The following is a 20,553-nucleotide window of genomic DNA, read 5'->3' on the forward strand; positions in this document are numbered from 1 at the left end:
ATTTCTAGTCTAACTCATACATTAATGTTATGTAATCACTTATCTGTTAAAATTAATTTATTCACATTCAGGAGAATTACGCATGAAGAAAAATACAAATTGATACAATTAAATATACCAGCAAAATTGCAAAACAAATGATTAAATATTATCACCACCCGGTTTCATTTTAACAGCACTGCAAAGTATCCTTTGCTAAAGGCAAATTATGAAAGGAATTGTGTTCATACAATCACTGAACTAAGAGACAATGAATGAAAGAAAAATTAACATTCATAAACAATTGTTACGCTGGCTGTGTGAGTTGTTCAGCGCACAACATTCGACGTTAACAGTGCACAACTTGTGATGATGTTCAACAATTAAGTGTGCAACAAACAATGCATGTTTCCAGTTCTAAGTAAATAAACTCCCATGCATGTGACTGTTAATGTATCACACAACAAACTACAGTGCTCCATAGGTGAACTGAGCCTCACAACTTATCTCACTTCGAGTCGGCCGAATCTTGCTGGTAGTTCTATCATATAAATGCACATATTGGGAATTTATTTTGGGATTAAAATTAGTTCACAGGGCACGTCAAACCTCCTGAGTTGAAAAAACTCCCACGAAAAAAAAAATAGGAGTTCATTCATTCAAAATTTCCAAGCCCACAGTTTCCATTCATTAGGTTACGCCTGCTGGTATACTAAAACATTCTCCTCAGTATTAAAAATGCTGCGGTGAAAGTGATCGGTAGGTCCTTAGCTTTGACCCAGGCAGAATTAACTCTTGAGAAACGTATTTTCTTGCATCTTGATATCACAGTGCTACACGAGATCTTTTAGTCAGAAGGTCGTTTTTCGCTGTGTTTCTTCGTGAACTCTTCCGCATTTTTAACAAATTTCTTCCTGTCCTTAAGATATTCTTCTGCTAGATCGGCTCGTAGCGGATGTTCTGGTTCAGGATCATTGACTAGTGCCACTAAAGCTTGAATGACTGAAGGGGGAAAAAGTAAAACACATGTTAACAATGAAAGGAACAATCCCATCATACTAATTTTAATGCTAAACAACATTTTAAAAAATACCCAAATACCTTGGTCAGTCTTAGTTGCTGGCTTCCAGTTTTCTGCACTGATAATTGGTAAGCAGACTTGGCCTTTTTCATCAATGTTAGGATGGTAAATTTTAGTTTTGAAATTTATCTTTGGAGGTTTAAACGGATATTCAGCTGGAAAATTTATCTCGATACGAAAGGCACCTTTATTATATGGTGGATTATCCTGAAATATAAACAAAGTCATATTTTACGAATTGACCTATTACATAATAAAACTACTTAATATAATTAATTTCCTTTTCCTAACAATGGATCTGAAAATACTCACCGGAACAATGAGTCCTTGCCATGTCAAAATGTTGGACTCATCTACTTGAATATCTCGGAATGATTTCATCCCCGAAGTACGGATATCACCAAGCTCCTGAAAAACCGAAATTAATTCATTACTGGAAATTTCTGTGCAACAAGAACGAAATTTATCCAATACGGGGTCAAATTTATACGTGAGAAATGCAATAATTATGTTCTATTAAAATTTAATTCTTGAATTTAAATTTATAATCACGTGTGTGTTGGTGTGTTCAACTAATTTCACAATTTTTCACATTTATGGAATGTCATGGGTAGTAGTAGATCATCCAAATCAAATTACATAACATGCGGTACCATTTCTTTACACTGCGATAATTAATAAATCATATTTCGTATCTATTTGGTAAAACTAGTGCAATTTGAAATTCACATGCTATAAAAACACAAGAATATTATTTAAAAATATCTCGTCATACCTTCTGCAACCTCCGTGTAGCTGCCATTCTTACCAATTTCCGATTAGCGGAAGAACCATTCACAACGTAATACAATTGTATATCAAATTCTATTCCTGCTAAGATAATGGTGATTTATTTACATACAAAGAAAGTAATGTAATAAATAAAAGCTAAATAAATATAACATGTACGTATCAATAACCATAATTTAATATTGTAACATTAATTTGACTATGTTATACGAGGGAGAATCGAGATGTAATACGAAGATGGCGCGAAGATCGGTTGTTACGTGGTTTGCGTTATTAAAATATAACTCGAAAGATGTAAATAATGTCGGCATAGATTTTGCTTTGTAAAATTGACAAAAATAGATATATAATATAACGATCGACTATTATTCATACAAATCATTTATGAAGACTAAGCAATGATTTACGTCGCCTAAAGTGTCTCTACATATGAACTCTTGAGTCACGGTTTGCTACATTCTGTGCCGTGGTTGAGATCATTGAATATTTATAATAGCGTATTTACCCTGAAGTTTAATGTGCTAGATCAGCGATCATCAGCACACTGTACCCTCGGGCTAGCGTCTCTTACCCGCGAATAGGACATTGCACTATCGTGCATACGTGGCTACTGGCGGATATGCTTCTTGTCTCTCCCTTCTGCACGATGGTGCATATTCCGAGACACTCCTTACCTTTTACCCATTTCAGCGCATTCATTTCATAGAATTTTAAATGCAATGAGCAGGCAGATATTTATATGTAAACCCTGAACATTACAACTATAAAACAAAATTCTGGTAGATAATTGTAACTTATATCGTACTAAGTTAAAAATTATTACCGTATATCAACTATAATTTCCAAATAATTTTTAGAAGGTTATTGATTGGTATGTATGCATAGCTCTATTCCCATCAGATTTGTCTCATGACCACCTTATTCTGTGATACATAGTTTGCTTTTTGTTATACTTTTAAAAGGCGGAAGCAATAATTATGATTTGTCATTAATATTTCGACTAAACCTATCATTGTCTTCATAAGTCAAAGCGTTTTGTCGAGTTTTGGGTACTTAGATTTCTTTCGTTATGGTACCAAATTTTAAGTACAATTTCTTTGTGTGTTAAGGCAGACACAAAACTTTTCATTAAACAGCAGTAAAAAGATTTTAGAGTATATATTCATTGTATTTACTTTTTTTGCACGATCATGCTTCCCCCCCCCCCACTTACCATTGTTGTTTACATGTTTCGTAAGTTGACAATACCGTAGGTTCTGGTTGCTATGCAAACAAAAAAAAATTACAGTGCTGTTATAACTACTTACCTACTACACTTGTATGCTATAAGTAGAAACAAATGGAGCCTTTATTAAGAAACATACACATTTTCTTATCTTCTTTTAGACTTTTCTGGTATTAACTTAGCACAACCGATCCTCCGTGCTTCTTCAATCTATTTTCATTAAATCCTCAACTAATTCTTCTGCCATAATCATTAAATGATTACAAAACTTCTAATTAAACTCAAATATTGATCAAATTCATACAAATTTCATATTTATTTAAATGACGATCGTCCAAAAAATAGTATGCAATACACATGCGTTAAGTGCATAACAGAATTTCAGAAAAAAAAAAAAACTCTCTTTTCCTCCTTCCTTTGTCTATGCTTATGATCCACATACCTTAATGCTCTCTATCATCTGATATGTTCTTCTGTCCGGAACTTTTACCCTATTAACTATTCCTTTCAATGCATCCTTCAGTCAGTGACCCAGACAATATTTCTTTTTCTCTTCCTGATAGTTTCAGCATTATTCCTTCTTCACCCACTCTTTCTAGAACAGTTTCATTTCTAATAATGTACATTTCACATGCTCCATTCTTCTCCCTATCCACATCTCAAATGCTTCTATGCTTCTCTTCACTTCGTTGTTAATGTCCATGTTTGTGCCCCATATAATGCCACACTCCACACAGAGCACTTCAGTAGTTTCTTTGTTACTTTACCAAAGGTCTCAGAAAATGTCCCTTTTTCTATTAAAGCGTCCTCTTGAGTTCGAACCCGTGAATCTCCAACCTAATATATCAAGTATGGTAACTGCTTGAGCATCAAGGACGATTTATAAACATTATTAATCTTACCACTTCGCAGTATCGTCCAGCACAATAAGCTTTCTGGCTGTAATGTACCCAGAAAAGAAAGAAACAATATTGTCACATTTTTTCACCCAGTTCAGGCAAGGAACAATACTCTCAGGTGTGAAGCAGTCTTGAAAGGAATGGAAAAGTTTTGCACAATGGGGAGGGGGGGGGGGAAGTTGTATAATATTGCACAAGAGGTTAAATAGCAGATTCGACGCCAGTTAATGAATTATGTAATATTGCTATTTATTTTATTTATGATATGTTTCAGTAAGGTCAACTAACTGCCTCTGAGATACATAAATGATAATGATAATAATTTACAATATTTACATTATGAATATGCAGCGAGCACAGCCCAAGCTTTCCCCAGTACCAATATTAACAATAAAACTTTCTCTAAAAATGCAGGGTGCATCACAAAAAATTCTCTCACACTAATCAAAGCCTGCTGGCAATTTCTTTCAATATAAATCATATTGGAATTATTCGTATTAAAATAGAGAACATGTGTTCTGGCAATCAGCTTTATCACCTTCCCTACAATATACTGCCTTCTTATGGCATAGTCACATATGTATGCACAAAGAGATTTTTTTATAAAACTGCTTACCTCAGCATTAAATTGCGTAATTATAAAAATTATACAAAGATGGATTTATCAAGGTCGACCAAAATTATTCTACTTACAACTTCAGTTCGTAAATTCTTATGAACATCATGCCATAGCAAAGGAAAGCATACATTTTTCTCAATTTTCTTTTCCGTGAAATGTGATTAACTTATGTTATCAGCTACTGGAATATCGAACCAACCAACTTCTTTTCTTGTTACTATACAGAGTAAATGGTAACCTCTGCACCAAAATTTAAGGGGAGAGGATGGTATTTTTTAAAACTTTTTTCCTATTTGGTGTAAAATATTAATTTTTTGTATATAGAGAGCTCATAGCTGTAGGAACTCAACTAAAAATAAATATTTTGAAAAAAAAAAAATTATTTGGGGGGCCCAGATTTGAAAAAAAAATATACCCAATGCAGGATTTTACTAAAACTGATATATCTAAACCATTTTTAAAGATAGATTCAAACAGTTTTTTTTGCAATGTACTTGCAAAAGCATGTTCTACAAACTGTCTGTAACAGAATTTTGATATTAGTCCCTACGTTTGTAAAATAAACAATTAAAATTTAATAACACTTTTCTGAATTTCTTTCTTGCAAACAAACGGACGTATTTTTAAAACGAAATCAATTAACAAAATTCTGTTACAGAGAAAAGCTTCCTAATAGTCTAAAGAATGTGTATTCTAAATTTCATGCATGTATCTTTAATAGTTCAGAAATTATATCCATTTTTGTCTGGCAATGTAACAAAAAAATGAAGTTACTGGAAACCGATAAAAGGGGGGGGGGAGCGATTTAAAAACCCATAGCGCAGGAAGTTTAAAAATGGCGTCTCAACATCCGATAAGGGCACAAATACCCACTAAATGTTATGAAATGCATTCCACACATACCAAAGAGTATTTTAAGGGGAGAGGATGGTATTTTTTTTAACTTTTTTCCTATTTGGTGTAAAATGTTAATTTTTTGTATGTAGAGAGCTCATAGCTGTGGCAACTCAACCAAATAAAAAAATTTTGAAAAAAATTATTTGGCGGCCCAAATTTGAAAAAAAAAATACACCCAATGCAGGATTGTACTAAAACCGATATATCTAAACTGTTTTTAAAGATAGATTCAAACAGTGTTTTGCAATGTATTTACAAAATAAAGTTTTACAAACAGTCTGCAACAGAATTGTGATATTAGTCCCTACGTATGTAAAATAAACAATTAAAATTTAATAACAATTTTCTTAATTTCTTTCTTGCAAACAAACGGACGTATTTTTTAAATGAAATCAATTACCAAATTCTGTTAAAGAGAAAAATTTCCTAATAGTCTAAAGAATGCGTGTTCTAAATTTCATGCATGTATCTTTAATAGTTCAGAAATTATTTCCATTTTTGTCTGGCAATGTAGCAAAAAAAATGAAGTTACTGGAAACCGATAAAAGCGGGCGTGTGATTTAAAAATCCATAGCGCAGGAAGTTTAAAAATGACGTCTCAACATCCGATAAGGGCACAAATACCCACAAAATGTTATGCAATGCATTCCACACATATCAAAGGGTATTTTAAAGGAAAAAAATTATTTTCTTTGAAAATTTAATTTACCGGAAACAGCAATAAAATTGGGCGAGTGATTTAAAAATCCATAACGCAGGAAGTTTAAAAATGGCGACTCAACATCTCATAGGGACACAAATACCCACAAAATGTTATGCTATGCATTCCACACATATCACAGAGTATTTTAAAGAATTTTTTTTTTTTTTTGTTTTTGAAAATTTACTCATTTTTCACCAAAAAATACCATCCTCTCCCCTTAAAGAAAAAATTTTTTTTTTTGAAAATTCAATTTACCGGAAACAACAATAAAAGTGGGTGAGTGATTTAAAAACTCTAAACGCAGGAAGTTTAAAAATGGTGTCTCAACATCTGATAAGGGCACAAATATCCACAAAATATTATGCTATGCATTCCACATATATCACAGAGTATTTAAAAAACATTTTTTTTTTAATTTACTCATTTTTCACCAAAAAATATCATCCTCTCCCCTTAAGAGGTGATTCTACATGTTAAATATAACAAAATTTTTATTACTCTTTTCCTTTGGTGAAGCACGTTAAGCAGGAAAAAAAATAGTCTTTGCCCAATGTTTGCAGTGCTCTATTACAGCAATGACCCAAAAGAAATGGCTGATTGCGATACAAGCAGATATGTAAAAATAATCTGAAAGTTAATGTCTTGAATCTTTTTTTTTTTTGCAAATTAAACCGTTTAGCCATGAATTTAAATTCAACAATAGCAAAAATCATTTAAATAAATCCTGCAACACAGCGCTTGTCGCGTGTTACCAACCGAGTACAGCAGAGGGGGAGGGGAAGGTAAGGAGTGCAGGCCGCGCTTGCTTAGAGTTATTGCAGTAGCCGTGATGTTGCCAAATGTTTCATAGAAACATAACAATTTTCTCTAAAACGGTGGTTTTGTTCTCTTTATCAGCCGATGAATTTATTATCATAGCCTTTTTATTGTGAATTTTATTTAATATTCGTATTTCTTTTTTTTATTATTATTATTTTATTACATTCCATTTTGTTATATTCTACCTTACGTTTTCCATATTAACCATTTGTACTAAATGAATTGCTTTTACTATATTCCAATGTATTTTACTTTCTTTTTTCTATTATTGTATTATTTTCATGTTGTTTATTGTCGATTTTATTATGCTATTATTATTATTTTTTATATGTTAATATTTAAGGGTGTTTGAGAATAGGGTTCTTAGGAAAATATTTGGGGCTAAGAGGGATGAAGTTACAGGAAAATGGAGAAAGTTACACAACGCAGAGCTGCACGCATTGTATTCTTCACCTGACATAATTAGGAACCTTAAATCCAGACTTTTGAGATGGGCAGGGCATGTAGCATGTATGGGCGAATCCAGAAATGCATATAGTGTTAGTTAGGAGGCCGGCGGGAAAAAGACCTTTGGGGAGGCTGAGACGTAGATGGGAAGATAATATTAAAATGGACTTGAGGGAGGTGGGATATGATGGTAGAGACTGGATTAATCTTGCTCAGGATAGGGACCAATGGCGGGCTTATGTGAGGGCGGCAATGAATCTCCGGGTTCCTTAAAAGCCAGTAAGTAAGTATATGTTAGTATTCTGTTCTTTAACTTTTTGTTAAATTTTAACTGCTTGTATACTTTGTGACCTGGTAGAATGTAAGAGAAGGCCCTATGGCCTTAATTCTGCCAGTATAAATAAAGAATTATTATTATTACTATTATTATTATTATTATTATTATTATTATTACAGAAAAAACTTATTTCGATTTTTCAGATCTCTTCTCATGATCTATTACCTGTTTCATTTTGGTGCAGAGGTTCCATCTACCCTGACTATATTTGTCTGTGGATAAATCAGTAGGTTTTCAACACCAAATTTAAATTATTTTATTTGTTTATGAGCATGTCTCACTATAGCCTATATAATTTACTCGTGTTCTTGAATTACCAGTAATAATAACACATCAATCACACTTATTAATGCACAAAAATAAACATATATATTTTCATACAAATGATTTCCTGTTACATAAATATAACAGGGTTCAATAAGCTTCATGAGCTGAACACATGTTAAGAAAAAGAGAAATACTACAATTATTTCAATGCACTGAACCTCAAAAGCTGATCTGTGAGTTTAGTTCTCAATGATCACTTTATTATTATTATTATTGTTATTATTATTATTATTATAATTATAATATTATATTATTATTATTATTATCATCATCATCATCATCTGCTTTTCTTCTCGAGAAAAAGGTAATAGACCTCGGTGTAGAATTTAAAGCTCCAACTTTAAGACTTTCGAAGCCTAAGCAGAATTAAAAGAAAAATTATGTTAAAACATAATTATTAATACATTTCTCGGTTCCATGATGAAAAATATAACAATGGTGCAGGAACATCACTCCGGCGTGTTTCACCAGAAAAAAAGCACTGATTATTATTATTATTATTATTATTATTATTATTATTATTATTATTGCTTAGTCAGTGAACAAAATAAAGGATAAGAAATATTCCGATTTTATTGGCTCCAGCATCATTCGAATGAAAACTGAAAAGATTTGCTCATCATCTAAGTTTTCCTACAGTACTCGTAAATTCATAACATTTTTGAGATACTGTTTTTTTTAACTTTAATTCAATAATGAGAGGATCTTTGGAAGCACCTCTGCATCAGAGTCGTACATAATACATTCCAACATACTGTGACTACATAACAGGTGTGATAACAGTAATGTGTTGTGTGGACTTACAAGAGCTTGCCACAGTATTGTTCAGGTTTTACACTCGTGTACAAAAAAATATTCAGAAAGTGCAATATAAACTGCCGAAACAATACAGCATTATAATGAAGGTAGTATTGTATAAAAATGATCGTATTTTATATGTAGGCCTTTCAACATTTTAAGAAAATCAAGACAGAATTCCTTGATGTAAAGGGCAATAATTTGAAAGCACAAAGCATTATATTGCCTTTAAATGATATAGAAACCCACTTTGCTGTATTTAACATGCCAGTAAACTCCCTTTCATTGTAAGCTGGAACAATAAATCTCTGAAACGCAGGAACAACAAGATAAAGTGTAAACGTAAGCACTTCTCTTGTAGATAAAATGTTTCCTGTCTAGTTTTGTTTCTGCAGGAAGTTTTGAATCGTATTATTAGCGCTAACCCCACAACTTTATCACTTATCTGAGGAAAATGATGTGCCTTCTAGCGCATATACCAGTGATCATACGACTATATAGTATTAACTTTATAATTATTATATAACTTCATACCCCTCTATTTGTTTTGTGCCTATAATTAATGTTGATGGACAAAAAAATTTCGGATGTATTTTCTGAAAAATACTGCCACTTCTCTTACCGTTATTTCCCCAATCTTCATTGTATCATACATATCGATCCGTAAGGTCATTGATTGGCAGCCATAGCAGCAATACATAATGGGGCTTTGTGTTTGATGAAGTACTAGATTTGGATAGAGATTAATAGGTAATAAAGCTCACAAGCAAATGTTCTGATGGGGGCAGATAAAAAAGTTAATTTTTTTTCTTCCACCATGTTAATAATGTCAAAAGAAGTGCTTACACAAATTTTGGCCACTCGACTGCAATTACGAGGGTCGTAAAAAAATAAGTTCGCCAGGGGCCGCTAACAGAAAAAAAACACAACTTCATCGGACAAATTTATTGGAATGGATACAGCAATTGTTGAGCTGTTTCTCAACATATTTTCCATCGGAATTGAGACATCCTCATATCATTGGATCGACAGAGAGAGATGCAGACACAGTCAAACGCTGGTTCCAATCTGAGGCGGATGACTTCGACACAAAAATTGACCCCATGGCATGACAAATGTTTCAGTTCCAGTGGGGGATATGTTGACAAATAGCGCAACAATTGCTGTATCTGTTTCAATAAATATTTCCATGCAATTGTGCTTTTTTTTCTATAAACGGCCCCAGGGAAAATCACTTTCTGGACGGCCTCGTAATTGCGGTTGAGTGGCCAAAATTTGTACAAGCACTTCTTTTGACATTATTAACATGGTGGAAGAAAAAAAATTAACTTTTTATCTGCCCCCATCAAAACGTTTGCTTGTCAGTCTTTCTGAAGATGTATATCTTAGGGCAGAAAAAATTTTCACAATTTAATATCTATCAGCAGAGGGGAGAAATTAACACTTAACTTTTGTTCTTCAGTGTATAAAGCACAAACATTTATTCTCAGTTATATCCATGTGAAATTATGATTCCATACCTTACCAATTCTCAAATTTTACGAAGAAAGAAGTATCATATTCATTCTATGTCTTTACTGTTTGTTCCTGGTCAGTGTCGATTTCCTATTCATTTGATCTTCAGCTCATACAATGAACAAAGTTCAAAAACTGGCGCAAGAGGTAGTATAGTCCATTTCAGGCGTTATAAATATTGCCTTGTTTAAATGACACAAATGATTAGAAGATGGCATTTCAACATAATAACTATTAAAATAAATTTATGTTTCAGTTCTATAGACCAGAGTAAGCCTTGAAGTAATTTCATATCTGGAATTTTTCTCGACTTCACACAGCAGTAACAATAATTACACACTAGAAAGAAACATTTTTTTTAGTTTCATTTTCTTGAGAATTTTTCCAAGCTATTAATACAGATACATCTTCTATCCAATGAGATAAAGCAGTAAGCATACCTGCATTATAAGATTTAACACTGAGATGCATATCTTGTTGGTCAGTTTAATTCTGTTCGCTCATACAATACAAACGTTATAAACGCTTTTATTTTCATTATAACCAAATCACATTATATTTAATTGTACTGAAGAACTGAAAGCGAGTTCATAGCAATATATGTTTTGAGCAAAAATAAGACACTGCCACTCTTTCTGTTCGCATACAAAAATAATCTTGTGTAAGTTATCAAAACTAAAATACCATATATACATAAAACGTCTATAAAAATTAAAAACACCCACACATGTAACAGAGAGCAGCACAGGTCTTATAAGTTTTGAGCAATAAGTTGAGAAGCAGTAAGAAAAACACTTTCATACCTCTCTGTTTTAGCTTAATGTAATATTTTCTTTGTCCATTTTTGTATCAGCAAACAGAATAAAATTAAATCTGTAAATCACAAAGCAGTCCATATAAAACTTGGCACAGACTTATAAAAGAATCAAACGTATACTTTTCGACTACTAAATTGGGTGTGACTAAAATAAACACATTAGCTTTCAGAAGTGATTTCACTTTCTGCTGAAAGAAAGAGAAGATGTTAATATCAATTCTAATTAACAAGCTGAAAAACGAAATTGTACGCAATATCTAAATTCTACGAGCTCAGACAATTTAAAAACGGGACTGGTTTAAAAAATGTGGTTAATTTCCAAAAACTTGCAATTTAACTCTTGTCCCCTTCAATATACAGACGTAGACAAATTATTAGCAAAATTGAAGATTTGTATTATATATTTTTACAAAACATGATTCTTCAATTCAGACTACAGTTGACATTTTTGCGTATTTCCAAATTATTAGCAAAATTGAAAATTTGTATTCTATATTTTTAGAAAATTTGACTCTTCAATTTGGACTACATTTGATATTTTTGCATATTTACAAATTATTAGCAAAACTGAAGATTTTTATTATATATTTTTACCAAATTCAACTCTTCAATTTGAACTACAGTTCACATTTTGGATATTTCCAAATTATTAGCAAAACTGAAGATTTTTATTTTATATTTTTACAAAATTTGACTCTTCAATTTTGACTGCAGTTGACATTTTTGCATATTTATAAATTTTTAGCAAAATTAAAGATTTTTATTATGTATTTTTACAAAATTTGGCTCTTCAATTTAAACTACAGTTGACATTTTTGCATATTTCTGTCTACTATAATGATGGAAATATGCAAAATTGTCAACTGTAGTCTAAATCGAAAAGTCAAATTTTGTAAACAGAATTATCATAAAAATCTGTCTACACAGCGCTAAATACATGTCTTCCATTGTTCATAACAATGCTGCAGCTCATCAACCTCCAGCCCTTCCAGTAGTTGTGCTATTTTTGTCTTCGCCTCTTTGATGGATGGAAAATGGGTTGCCTTCAGGGCACTTTTCACTCTGGGGAAGAGGGGGCTAAATCTGGCGAGTATGGAGGATGTTCAATCACTGGAATGTGTTTATTGGCTAGAAACTTCTTCACCGAAAGAGCGTTGTGTGTGGGTGCATTGTCCTGAAGCAGCATCCATGTGTTGTTCTTCCAAAGATCCGATCGCTTCTCCTTCACTCGTTCTCTCAGCCTTGTCAAAACCTCAAAATAATAATGCTGGTTTACAGTCTGAACCTCAGTCACATGTTCAACCATGACATTATTGAATAAAACAATTAGCACTGCCTTGAATTTTGACTCCGATGTTCATCTTTCACTTCCTCCCGACCCTCACTAGAACTTTTGTGTCATTCGTGAATGTGACATTAAATTAGCCCCATACATCTGCTTTAATAAATAACTGAATGCACTTCGTTGGGGATTTTCCCGGTTTCACAAGAAATTTGAGTCTAACACGTTGTTCAAACTTTTCACTAGACATCATTCCGGCAAGTTAACAATGCAGCGTCCACTTCAAACAACTCTCAAAGAAAAACTAAGTTGAATAGTGAGGTGAACCAACCCCTGCTGCATTGCAGAACCTTCAAGGTTCACAACTTTCACTAGCAATTCGCACCCCTCCTTTCACCCTCGATGGGAGTGGAGCAGTCCCGTTTTTAAATTGTCTGACCTTGTATTACGAAATAGTCATTGAGAAACTGTGATTATATTTGAGAAAATGTTATCTGAAGCTTATAACATCAATATATTTGTTATATTCTCATAAATAGGGTCATTTTCACGTATTTTAATTACAATTAGTCGTAAATGTACTATTTATTTAATAAAAATAGAGGAAAGACTTTCCAAAAGGACATGATAGGAGGAAAAGATGATGATGATGATAAAACAGCCTTCGTAAAACAGTGTCTGCAATACGAATTCTGTTACAGTGATTCTGCATTAACAGGGAAGCAAAACAGATGACTCCAATAGGTTATATCGATAATCATGCAACTGCATTTCACTACTATAGTCGCGACGCTGTTATTCCCGGCGTGACTCCTCCTCTTTGCTTACTCTTAGGAAGTGAAGGCTCTATAAAGTCTAGGTAGGTATTATCGTTCGCCATTTTTGTTCTTTCATTGCCGAGCTACCATACGAGGAATCTATTTGCCACACCATTAAACATTATCATGTCGTAACTTCTATGATCATAAATCAAACGCACTGTAATTCAGCAAATAATTGAGCGGCAAATAACGTCTTCGTGTGCTTTCTGCGAACGCCAACGAAAGAGCCAAAATGGCGGGCGATTATATTAAGTATTTATCGAGCCTTAAGAAATGAATAACGTCTTCCTCAGCGAATCACAAGACGCACATGTTTAAATGTAGCCGACCTGCAACGCGATTGGCTGCCGGAAATTAGAGCGATGGGACTATAATTGGCAGTGTTATGAGAGTGGGCAATAGAATTCTTAAAAAATTACATTCAAGAGTTACCCAATAGTGTAGGAAAACAATTTTTTTTTTTAGCCAGTGGTGTGTACTTAATGTCAATTGCCCAGGTGTCCTGATCTATGAGCGATGTATCAAAGCTTTACTTATTTTTGTCGCTATAGGCATTGTTCTTGGTGCACCATGGCAGGCGAATTACGCATCACCACATGATGATGACTGAATGCCAGTTGAGGAAATGGGAGTAACCCGCAAGAACCTATTACCAGGCACTATGTTTATCCATTACAAATTAAACTTGGACCTGCTGGGATTCGAATTTGGATTATCAGAATAGAAAGCCGAGCTCATTCAGATAAGTATGCCATAGGAAAAGAATTTTTATAGTTATTTTTGTCTGTTAAAACAGAAATTTATTATTACATTCTAAAATAAAAGCACTAATATTCCCTTTCACTGTGGACTTGGTAGGCGTACATCACGTTTGTAATATATATAAAGGCGTACTTAGTAAAATTCCAACATATGTCAGTCTTTCAGAGTTATTCAACAAATTCTAAATTCTGAAATATGTCTACATTAACGAAAGAAAAAAAAAATGAATGCCTCTTCCTTTAATAAGAGGGTTGTTACTGCTAGGAGCAAAAGAGCGAAATCAATATACATACAGGATTTCTTGAACTGATTACTGAAAATGAAGTATGTTAGTTACTCCAAACTAAAAGAAGTTAATACACCTCATTAACAGAGTTAAAATACTGATTAGCTTCTTGCCGCAGATATTAGAGCCTTTATCTACAGGGTCACGTTCACAAGTACGGAAAAACGAAGTGCATAAATTATTATTCATTCCCTTAGCTCAGGGTCTACTTGGCTGATTCTATTTGTTGTCAACATTTGTCAGACTTTCAAAGCGAATGCAGTCAAGCAGTGTTATATGCAGTATAACAGAAATATCACTGTGCCAAATCAGATGAAATAACATTGGCAAATTCGCTCGCAACTGTAATCACTGCTACTATGATCGTCACGTTTTCAAATGTTGTTTTATAAACAATCCAACAGGCGTTGATTAAAAATTAAATCGTTTCGTCATATTCTCCAGTCTTCTGAAAACTATTGTTACACAAACATATGACAGTTTAAGAAACTAGTTACATGTATAGCTATACTAGTGGCTTGTGCAGCAAATGCTGCAAACTGAGTTCATTAGAAGTTCAAATTTATTTCCAATGAAGAATACCAGACATTTTGGAAGTTATTTGCTTCCATAATATTGAAACATACTCCCTCTGAATGCTTTTTATGCCAAATACTTTTTCTTGAACCTATCCATCTTCAGTTCTTGAGTTTCAATGCGAAAACGCAAGTAACAATATTAGGACGAACAGAGAATTTTTCACGTGGGAGTAATGCAGTAGCTATTTCAGGTCACTGCGGATTATAGGTGACAGTTAAGAAAATTTCATGTTCGATTAAACCAAAGAAATACGAAATTAATTTTGATTTAGTTTCAAGACGCAGCTAAAATAGGAAACATGAATCATTACTACCTAGGAAAATTAGAGAATCACACATATAAATATGTACATCACACTGCCATTAAATATATGACAAAGACCCACATCACTTGACTGATAATTATAAAAATATTTCATTTTTAATAACAATATTGTTACCTTACGTAAGTTTTATAGTTTTCAGTAACATTATATATAGCTGTTATTCAGTAAATTATAGAAATGAAGATCTAATTTAAAATATTCTTTCTCTGCGTCTACTTAGGCCTACATAAAACCTCAAAAGGTTTCACTTTCATATCATCAATATAGCATTAATGTATGTAATTAGTGGCAAATAGGTATACTCACATAATTGCATTCACTATAATAATATTTCATTTTTAATGGTAATAATCTCATTAAACATTCTTAAGTTTTGTAGTTCTTAATATCCAATACACAGCTGTACTCGGAAAACTACCTACAGACCAGAGAATCAGACCTATAAATTATTTTTTATACGCCATCTGAACTCTAAATATATCAGCAATCCTGCAGGCCATGGCCTTCATGTAATATTGTTTATTGTAGTGTGTGTTTTGTTTTATTCTAAAAGCCATTATTTCTCAAAACTGACAGATGGATTTTGGAAAATAGGGAAACAATGTAGGAAAATTGACATTTCACTGAAAACTACTATTTTTCTGAAAAACTTTGGGTTCCAAGCTTCAAAATGAGGAGTCACTTATTAAAATCTGTTCAGCCGTTTTCCCGTAATTTTCATTACCAGTTCAAATTATATATATAGATAATTCACAGTCTGGTTCTGAATTCTATGTTCTCCTCCTGCAGAGCTGGAATGTTTATAAAATTTAATTTCTTCACAATGAATATTTCGATTAATTATTTCGAGGTAATGTGAAACATTACTTACTAGGTATCAGAGGCAATATATATTTAAGGCATTTTTTACTGGATATTAAACTAATGATGTTGAATACTGGTATCTACAGCAAGGTTATCAAACATCCCTGTTTCCCGGGGACAGTCCCTGAATTTTGCTTTCTGTCCCTGGACAAAATTCATCCCCAGAATGTCTCCGGAGTTAATAATTTTTTCCCAGATATCCCCAGATTTTCTTTGTAATTATTAATATGGTTTAATGATTCTTGCACAGTGCTGTAATAAATTTTGCTAATGCAACTTTGCTACTTTTTCATGATGTCATAATTAAAACTGAAGTTGAGGACATAACTGCAGCTGAGTCTTCTGTTGTTATCGAAGATAATAGCAAAACTGAACTCGAGGAAAGAGGTTACATTATTTTATTTCACAATTAATTAAGTTACTTTTGTGCATCTTCAGGAGAATTGGCTCTTATTTCACAACAAAACCCTCAGTGTCTCTCATGAAATGCATGAAAATGCGGTTGAATATCCCAGTGATATCTACGAAATGTACTTATATTGCTGAGATCCCCTTTAGAAAGAGAAAAATTTGAAGAGACAATCCATTATTTTTCTTCAAAATATGTGAATGGATTTCACCTCAATGAAGATAATTTATTTGATGAAATTTATTGACACTTAATATTTATAATTCATTAATATTTATTTATATAAAATTTATTGCTTGAAGAATTATGACTTCAGAAAAAATGGCAAAGTGGAATGAAGAAAATGCTATTCATTGCTCAAAATGGAGTGGAATTTAAAATTTTTTCTGAGAAAATGTTTCCCTGTGCACAACTTCAAAGGTTCCTCAAATCTGTGCTTCAGTGGCTGACCATGACAATATCTTTGAAAAATATTGGAGTGCAAGAGGTCAAATGACTTTCTTGTCAAATGCCTGGCATTAGAAAACAACAACTTCAGAGGTTAATTGAACTGTGTCCTGCAAGTATTATTATTAATGGCTTTATTTTGCCATGAATTGAAAGTTGCAAGTACAATGCTGTGAATAAGATTACTGCTAATTAAGTGTGTGTATAACAATAATAATCACTAAATTTTCATGAAGTTAATGTCACATTTTTAGACAAAAATGCGATATTGCATTTATTTTTCACGAAACATTTGAAAAAGTTTCACAAAAAAAAAAAAACCCGCACCTAGATGATGATGGTGATGATAAAAAACGCAAAAACTGTTTACTGCATTTACAATAAGGGACAATGGCACAGATCACTAACTCCCACAAATAGCTGTTCACTGAGTCTGAAGCTGCATACTGATCAAATAAAGGATGCCATAAAGACAGCCATGTTTAAACACTCCACAATTAAGAAGTATCTGTGAATTATAACCTCAATAAAGGAACAAAACAATGGTTTGTAATTTTTCAAGAGCAAAAAGGAAATGGTTACTGAATCACAGTGCCAGTTTCGATTATTTCAAAAAATACTTATCATACTTAAAAGAATTAACATATTAGGTGCGAAGTTGCTGCAAACACAAATCAGAATGATAACTAAAAATGCGTTTCATAGATGGATTTTCCATATTATTTACAATACATTATATTATGAAATATTTTTATAATTATTATTCATCGTCATGAACTTCTTTGTTTTACACTATGTAATCTGTAACGATCTAAGAAAGATGGCCTTGATCCCTCCATCGATGTCTTGGTCTTCCTTGATCTCCTTGTTCTCTTGGTCTATATAGGCCTACTGAGGCTAATCTTGGAAGTCTCTCTTTTTCCATTCTTTGTACATGGTTCTTCCACTGTTACTGATATTGTTTAATTTATTCGGTTATACAAGGAACTTGTAATGTTTTTCGTATATCTATGTTTCTTTTATGGTCCAACCTTGTTATACCCAGTAACGGTCTTAAAAAACGCATCTCAGCTGCTTCAAGTTTCTGTGAAATTCGTTTATTCAATATCCAAATTTCACTTCCATAATTGAGTGCCGGTTTTGATGTTATGTTGTAGTCTTAACTTTGTATCCAAAATGTCTTCTAATAACTCCATTTTATTATGGTATATTTTTGTAATTTGATGTCTAGATCTGTCTTATGTTCTGCAAATTAATTTCCTAAGTATGTAAATTCAGAAACTTGTTCTATTATTTCCTCATTCATTTTAATTTTCACACGTTGGATGTTGCCACTGCCTTTGTCTTTGAGGTGGAAATTTTCATGTCATATTCGCTTGTTATTTTATATAATTGATGTGCTGCAATCTGCAGTCTATCTTCAGAATTTGATAAAAGTACCTCATCATTGGCATAGAGTATTATTGCAATGTACCAAAGTACATATGATATTTCCGTACAGGAATTCTGCATTATATTATGAAGAAAACAGTATTGTTTGGACTGATTTGTTCCTTGTTAGTTATATACCATTATTGACAATTTTATTCCATTCTTGAATTACTCTGACAATATATATTTTGAATAAAAGGGGAGATAAACCACAATCTTGTTGGACACCTTTTACTGGTGTAAATGGGTTCTGATATTTGACCATTTGTTAATTGTATTTGAACTTCTGAATTCTGATATAAGCTTTGTATTGCCTATATTAAATACTGATCTACATATTCTTCCTTTAATATGTTCTAAAGTTTGTCTCGATTTGAACTGTCATATGCCTTTTCAAAATCAATTATTATTATCCCTAAATACTGTAAAATTACTAGATATTTAATCAGAAAAATTTATTTAACAATTAATGAAAATAATGTCAAAATTCTCTCTTCACTGTAGTTCCTTTTGTCAGTAGCGCTCACAAAATCCAATACATAGAGAACCTTTAGTCGCATTTATAGGAATGACAAATGCTGGTTTGGCTAACATCACTTCTACTACATTATGGAGACCACAGACAATGGATATAATATTATAATACAAGTGTCTTTCTCAAATGCACAACAGCTGGTTTTGTTTACGTTATGTGGTAGTACTCCTATGTAAATTTCTGCTGTCACAACTGAAGTTAATTTAATGACACAGTAAAACGTTATGTTTTGTTATCGTATCACAAATTTGAAGTGATGTCCCCCCCCCCCTTTTCAAAAGAGGGCTCGCAGCCTTAGGCTTATTGTACAACCTCCCCGGTCACCTACAGTCTGCTTATTAAAGCCACTGCAGCTTCACTGGATATGTGCAGCTCCCGCAGACAGATGCCACTATAGGCAGACAATGGAACCACGTCTGCCATGCCCTTGTGGTCGATCTGTAAACTCTTGAGATGATTAATGGAAATGATACTAATGAAGGCAAAATGAGTCTGAGGTCCAATGCCAAAAGTTACCCAGCAATTCTGCTTCAAGTAGTTACGAAAAACATCAGAAAAACCCCAACCAGGATTTGAACCTAAGCCTGCTCGTTTCACAGCCAAGAAGGTTAACTGTTATGTTACTCCACAGCAGTGGACCCGAAGTGCTGTTAATATCATCTCTATTGTTGTTGTGAAGTTTTCTGTTTCTTTCTTCATAAGCATTGTTCCTTCTCAATTCTGCTTTTCTTTACAGATACTATAGTACAATGTAGTTTGGGAAAAATTTTACACTTCAGCTCAAAGAAACAGGAAACTTTCATCTGACATAAAAACCAAAACTTTTAATTTACCAAATCTCTTTCGTGTATTAGAATAAAAAACGTGACCAAGATAAAATCACTGATATTTTTTTTAACTTTTTCAAACTGTACTTGACAACTATGCGAGAAAAATTACCAACGACTTTTCATCAAGACTCAGGAAAAAAAACCTCTTGGTAACAAAATGCTGAAATTGTGACATACACGTTCGTTTTATGACTAGTACGAGGGGTAGTCATAAAGTTTTAATTATCACCTCGAAAAAATGAAGCTGCGACCATGAAACTTGGTGATGGTGTTAGTCCTTTTCTACATATTCACCCTTCATTGCGACACATTTTTCCCAATGATGGATGACTTGACGGAGGCCTTGGTTGTAGAAGTCTGCATTTTGGCTGTTCAGGAAACGTTCCACCTCAAAAATCACCTCGTCGTCATTCTGGAAATGCCTACCACGCAATGGTTTCTTCATCCGAGGAAAGAGGAAGAAGTCACTGGGTGCCATATCAGGAGAGGCAAAATTTGATAGCCTAAAGAAGCAGTATGTGTGACTGTGTCCTGTGCAGAATGAGCTGGAGCGTTGTCATAAAGCAAAAGGACCCCCTTGGACAGCTTCCCACGACGCTTCGTCTTGATAGCCTCCCGTAACCTCGTCAGAAGATTTCGGTAGTATGATCCTGTGATGGTTTGCCCCTTCTGAGCATAATCTGTCAGCACACCACCTTGGATGTCCCAAAAAACACTCAGCATCACCTTG

General features: G+C 33.2%; 1 protein-coding gene across 1 annotated transcript; it reads right to left on the bottom strand.

Moving 5' to 3' along the window:
• Positions 1–39: 39 nt before the first annotated feature.
• Positions 40–1,969, bottom strand: LOC138713105 (ubiquitin-conjugating enzyme E2 L3). Its single transcript, XM_069844883.1, has 4 exons — positions 1,836–1,969; positions 1,373–1,468; positions 1,081–1,267; positions 40–981 (listed from the first exon to the last, which is right to left on the bottom strand). The coding sequence occupies exons 1-4, from the start codon at positions 1,860–1,862 to the stop codon at positions 827–829; spliced, it is 465 nt and encodes a 154-aa protein (XP_069700984.1). The 5' UTR covers positions 1,863–1,969; the 3' UTR covers positions 40–826.
• Between the last annotated feature and the right edge of the window lie 18,584 nt (positions 1,970–20,553).

The sequence above is a fragment of the Periplaneta americana genome, chromosome 14 (assembly GCF_040183065.1).
Source record: "Periplaneta americana isolate PAMFEO1 chromosome 14, P.americana_PAMFEO1_priV1, whole genome shotgun sequence".
Classification (NCBI taxonomy): Eukaryota; Metazoa; Arthropoda; class Insecta; order Blattodea; family Blattidae; genus Periplaneta; species Periplaneta americana.

Coding starts and splice junctions, on each gene's coding strand:
- LOC138713105 (XM_069844883.1), bottom strand. CDS start 1,862: ATGGCAGCTACACGGAGGTTGCAGAAG. Junction 1,469..1,835: donor CTACACGGAGGTTGCAGAAG/GTATGACGAGAT, acceptor TCGGTTTTTCAG/GAGCTTGGTGATATCCGTAC. Junction 982..1,080: donor AGCAACTAAGACTGACCAAG/GTATTTGGGTAT, acceptor TTCCCCCTTCAG/TCATTCAAGCTTTAGTGGCA.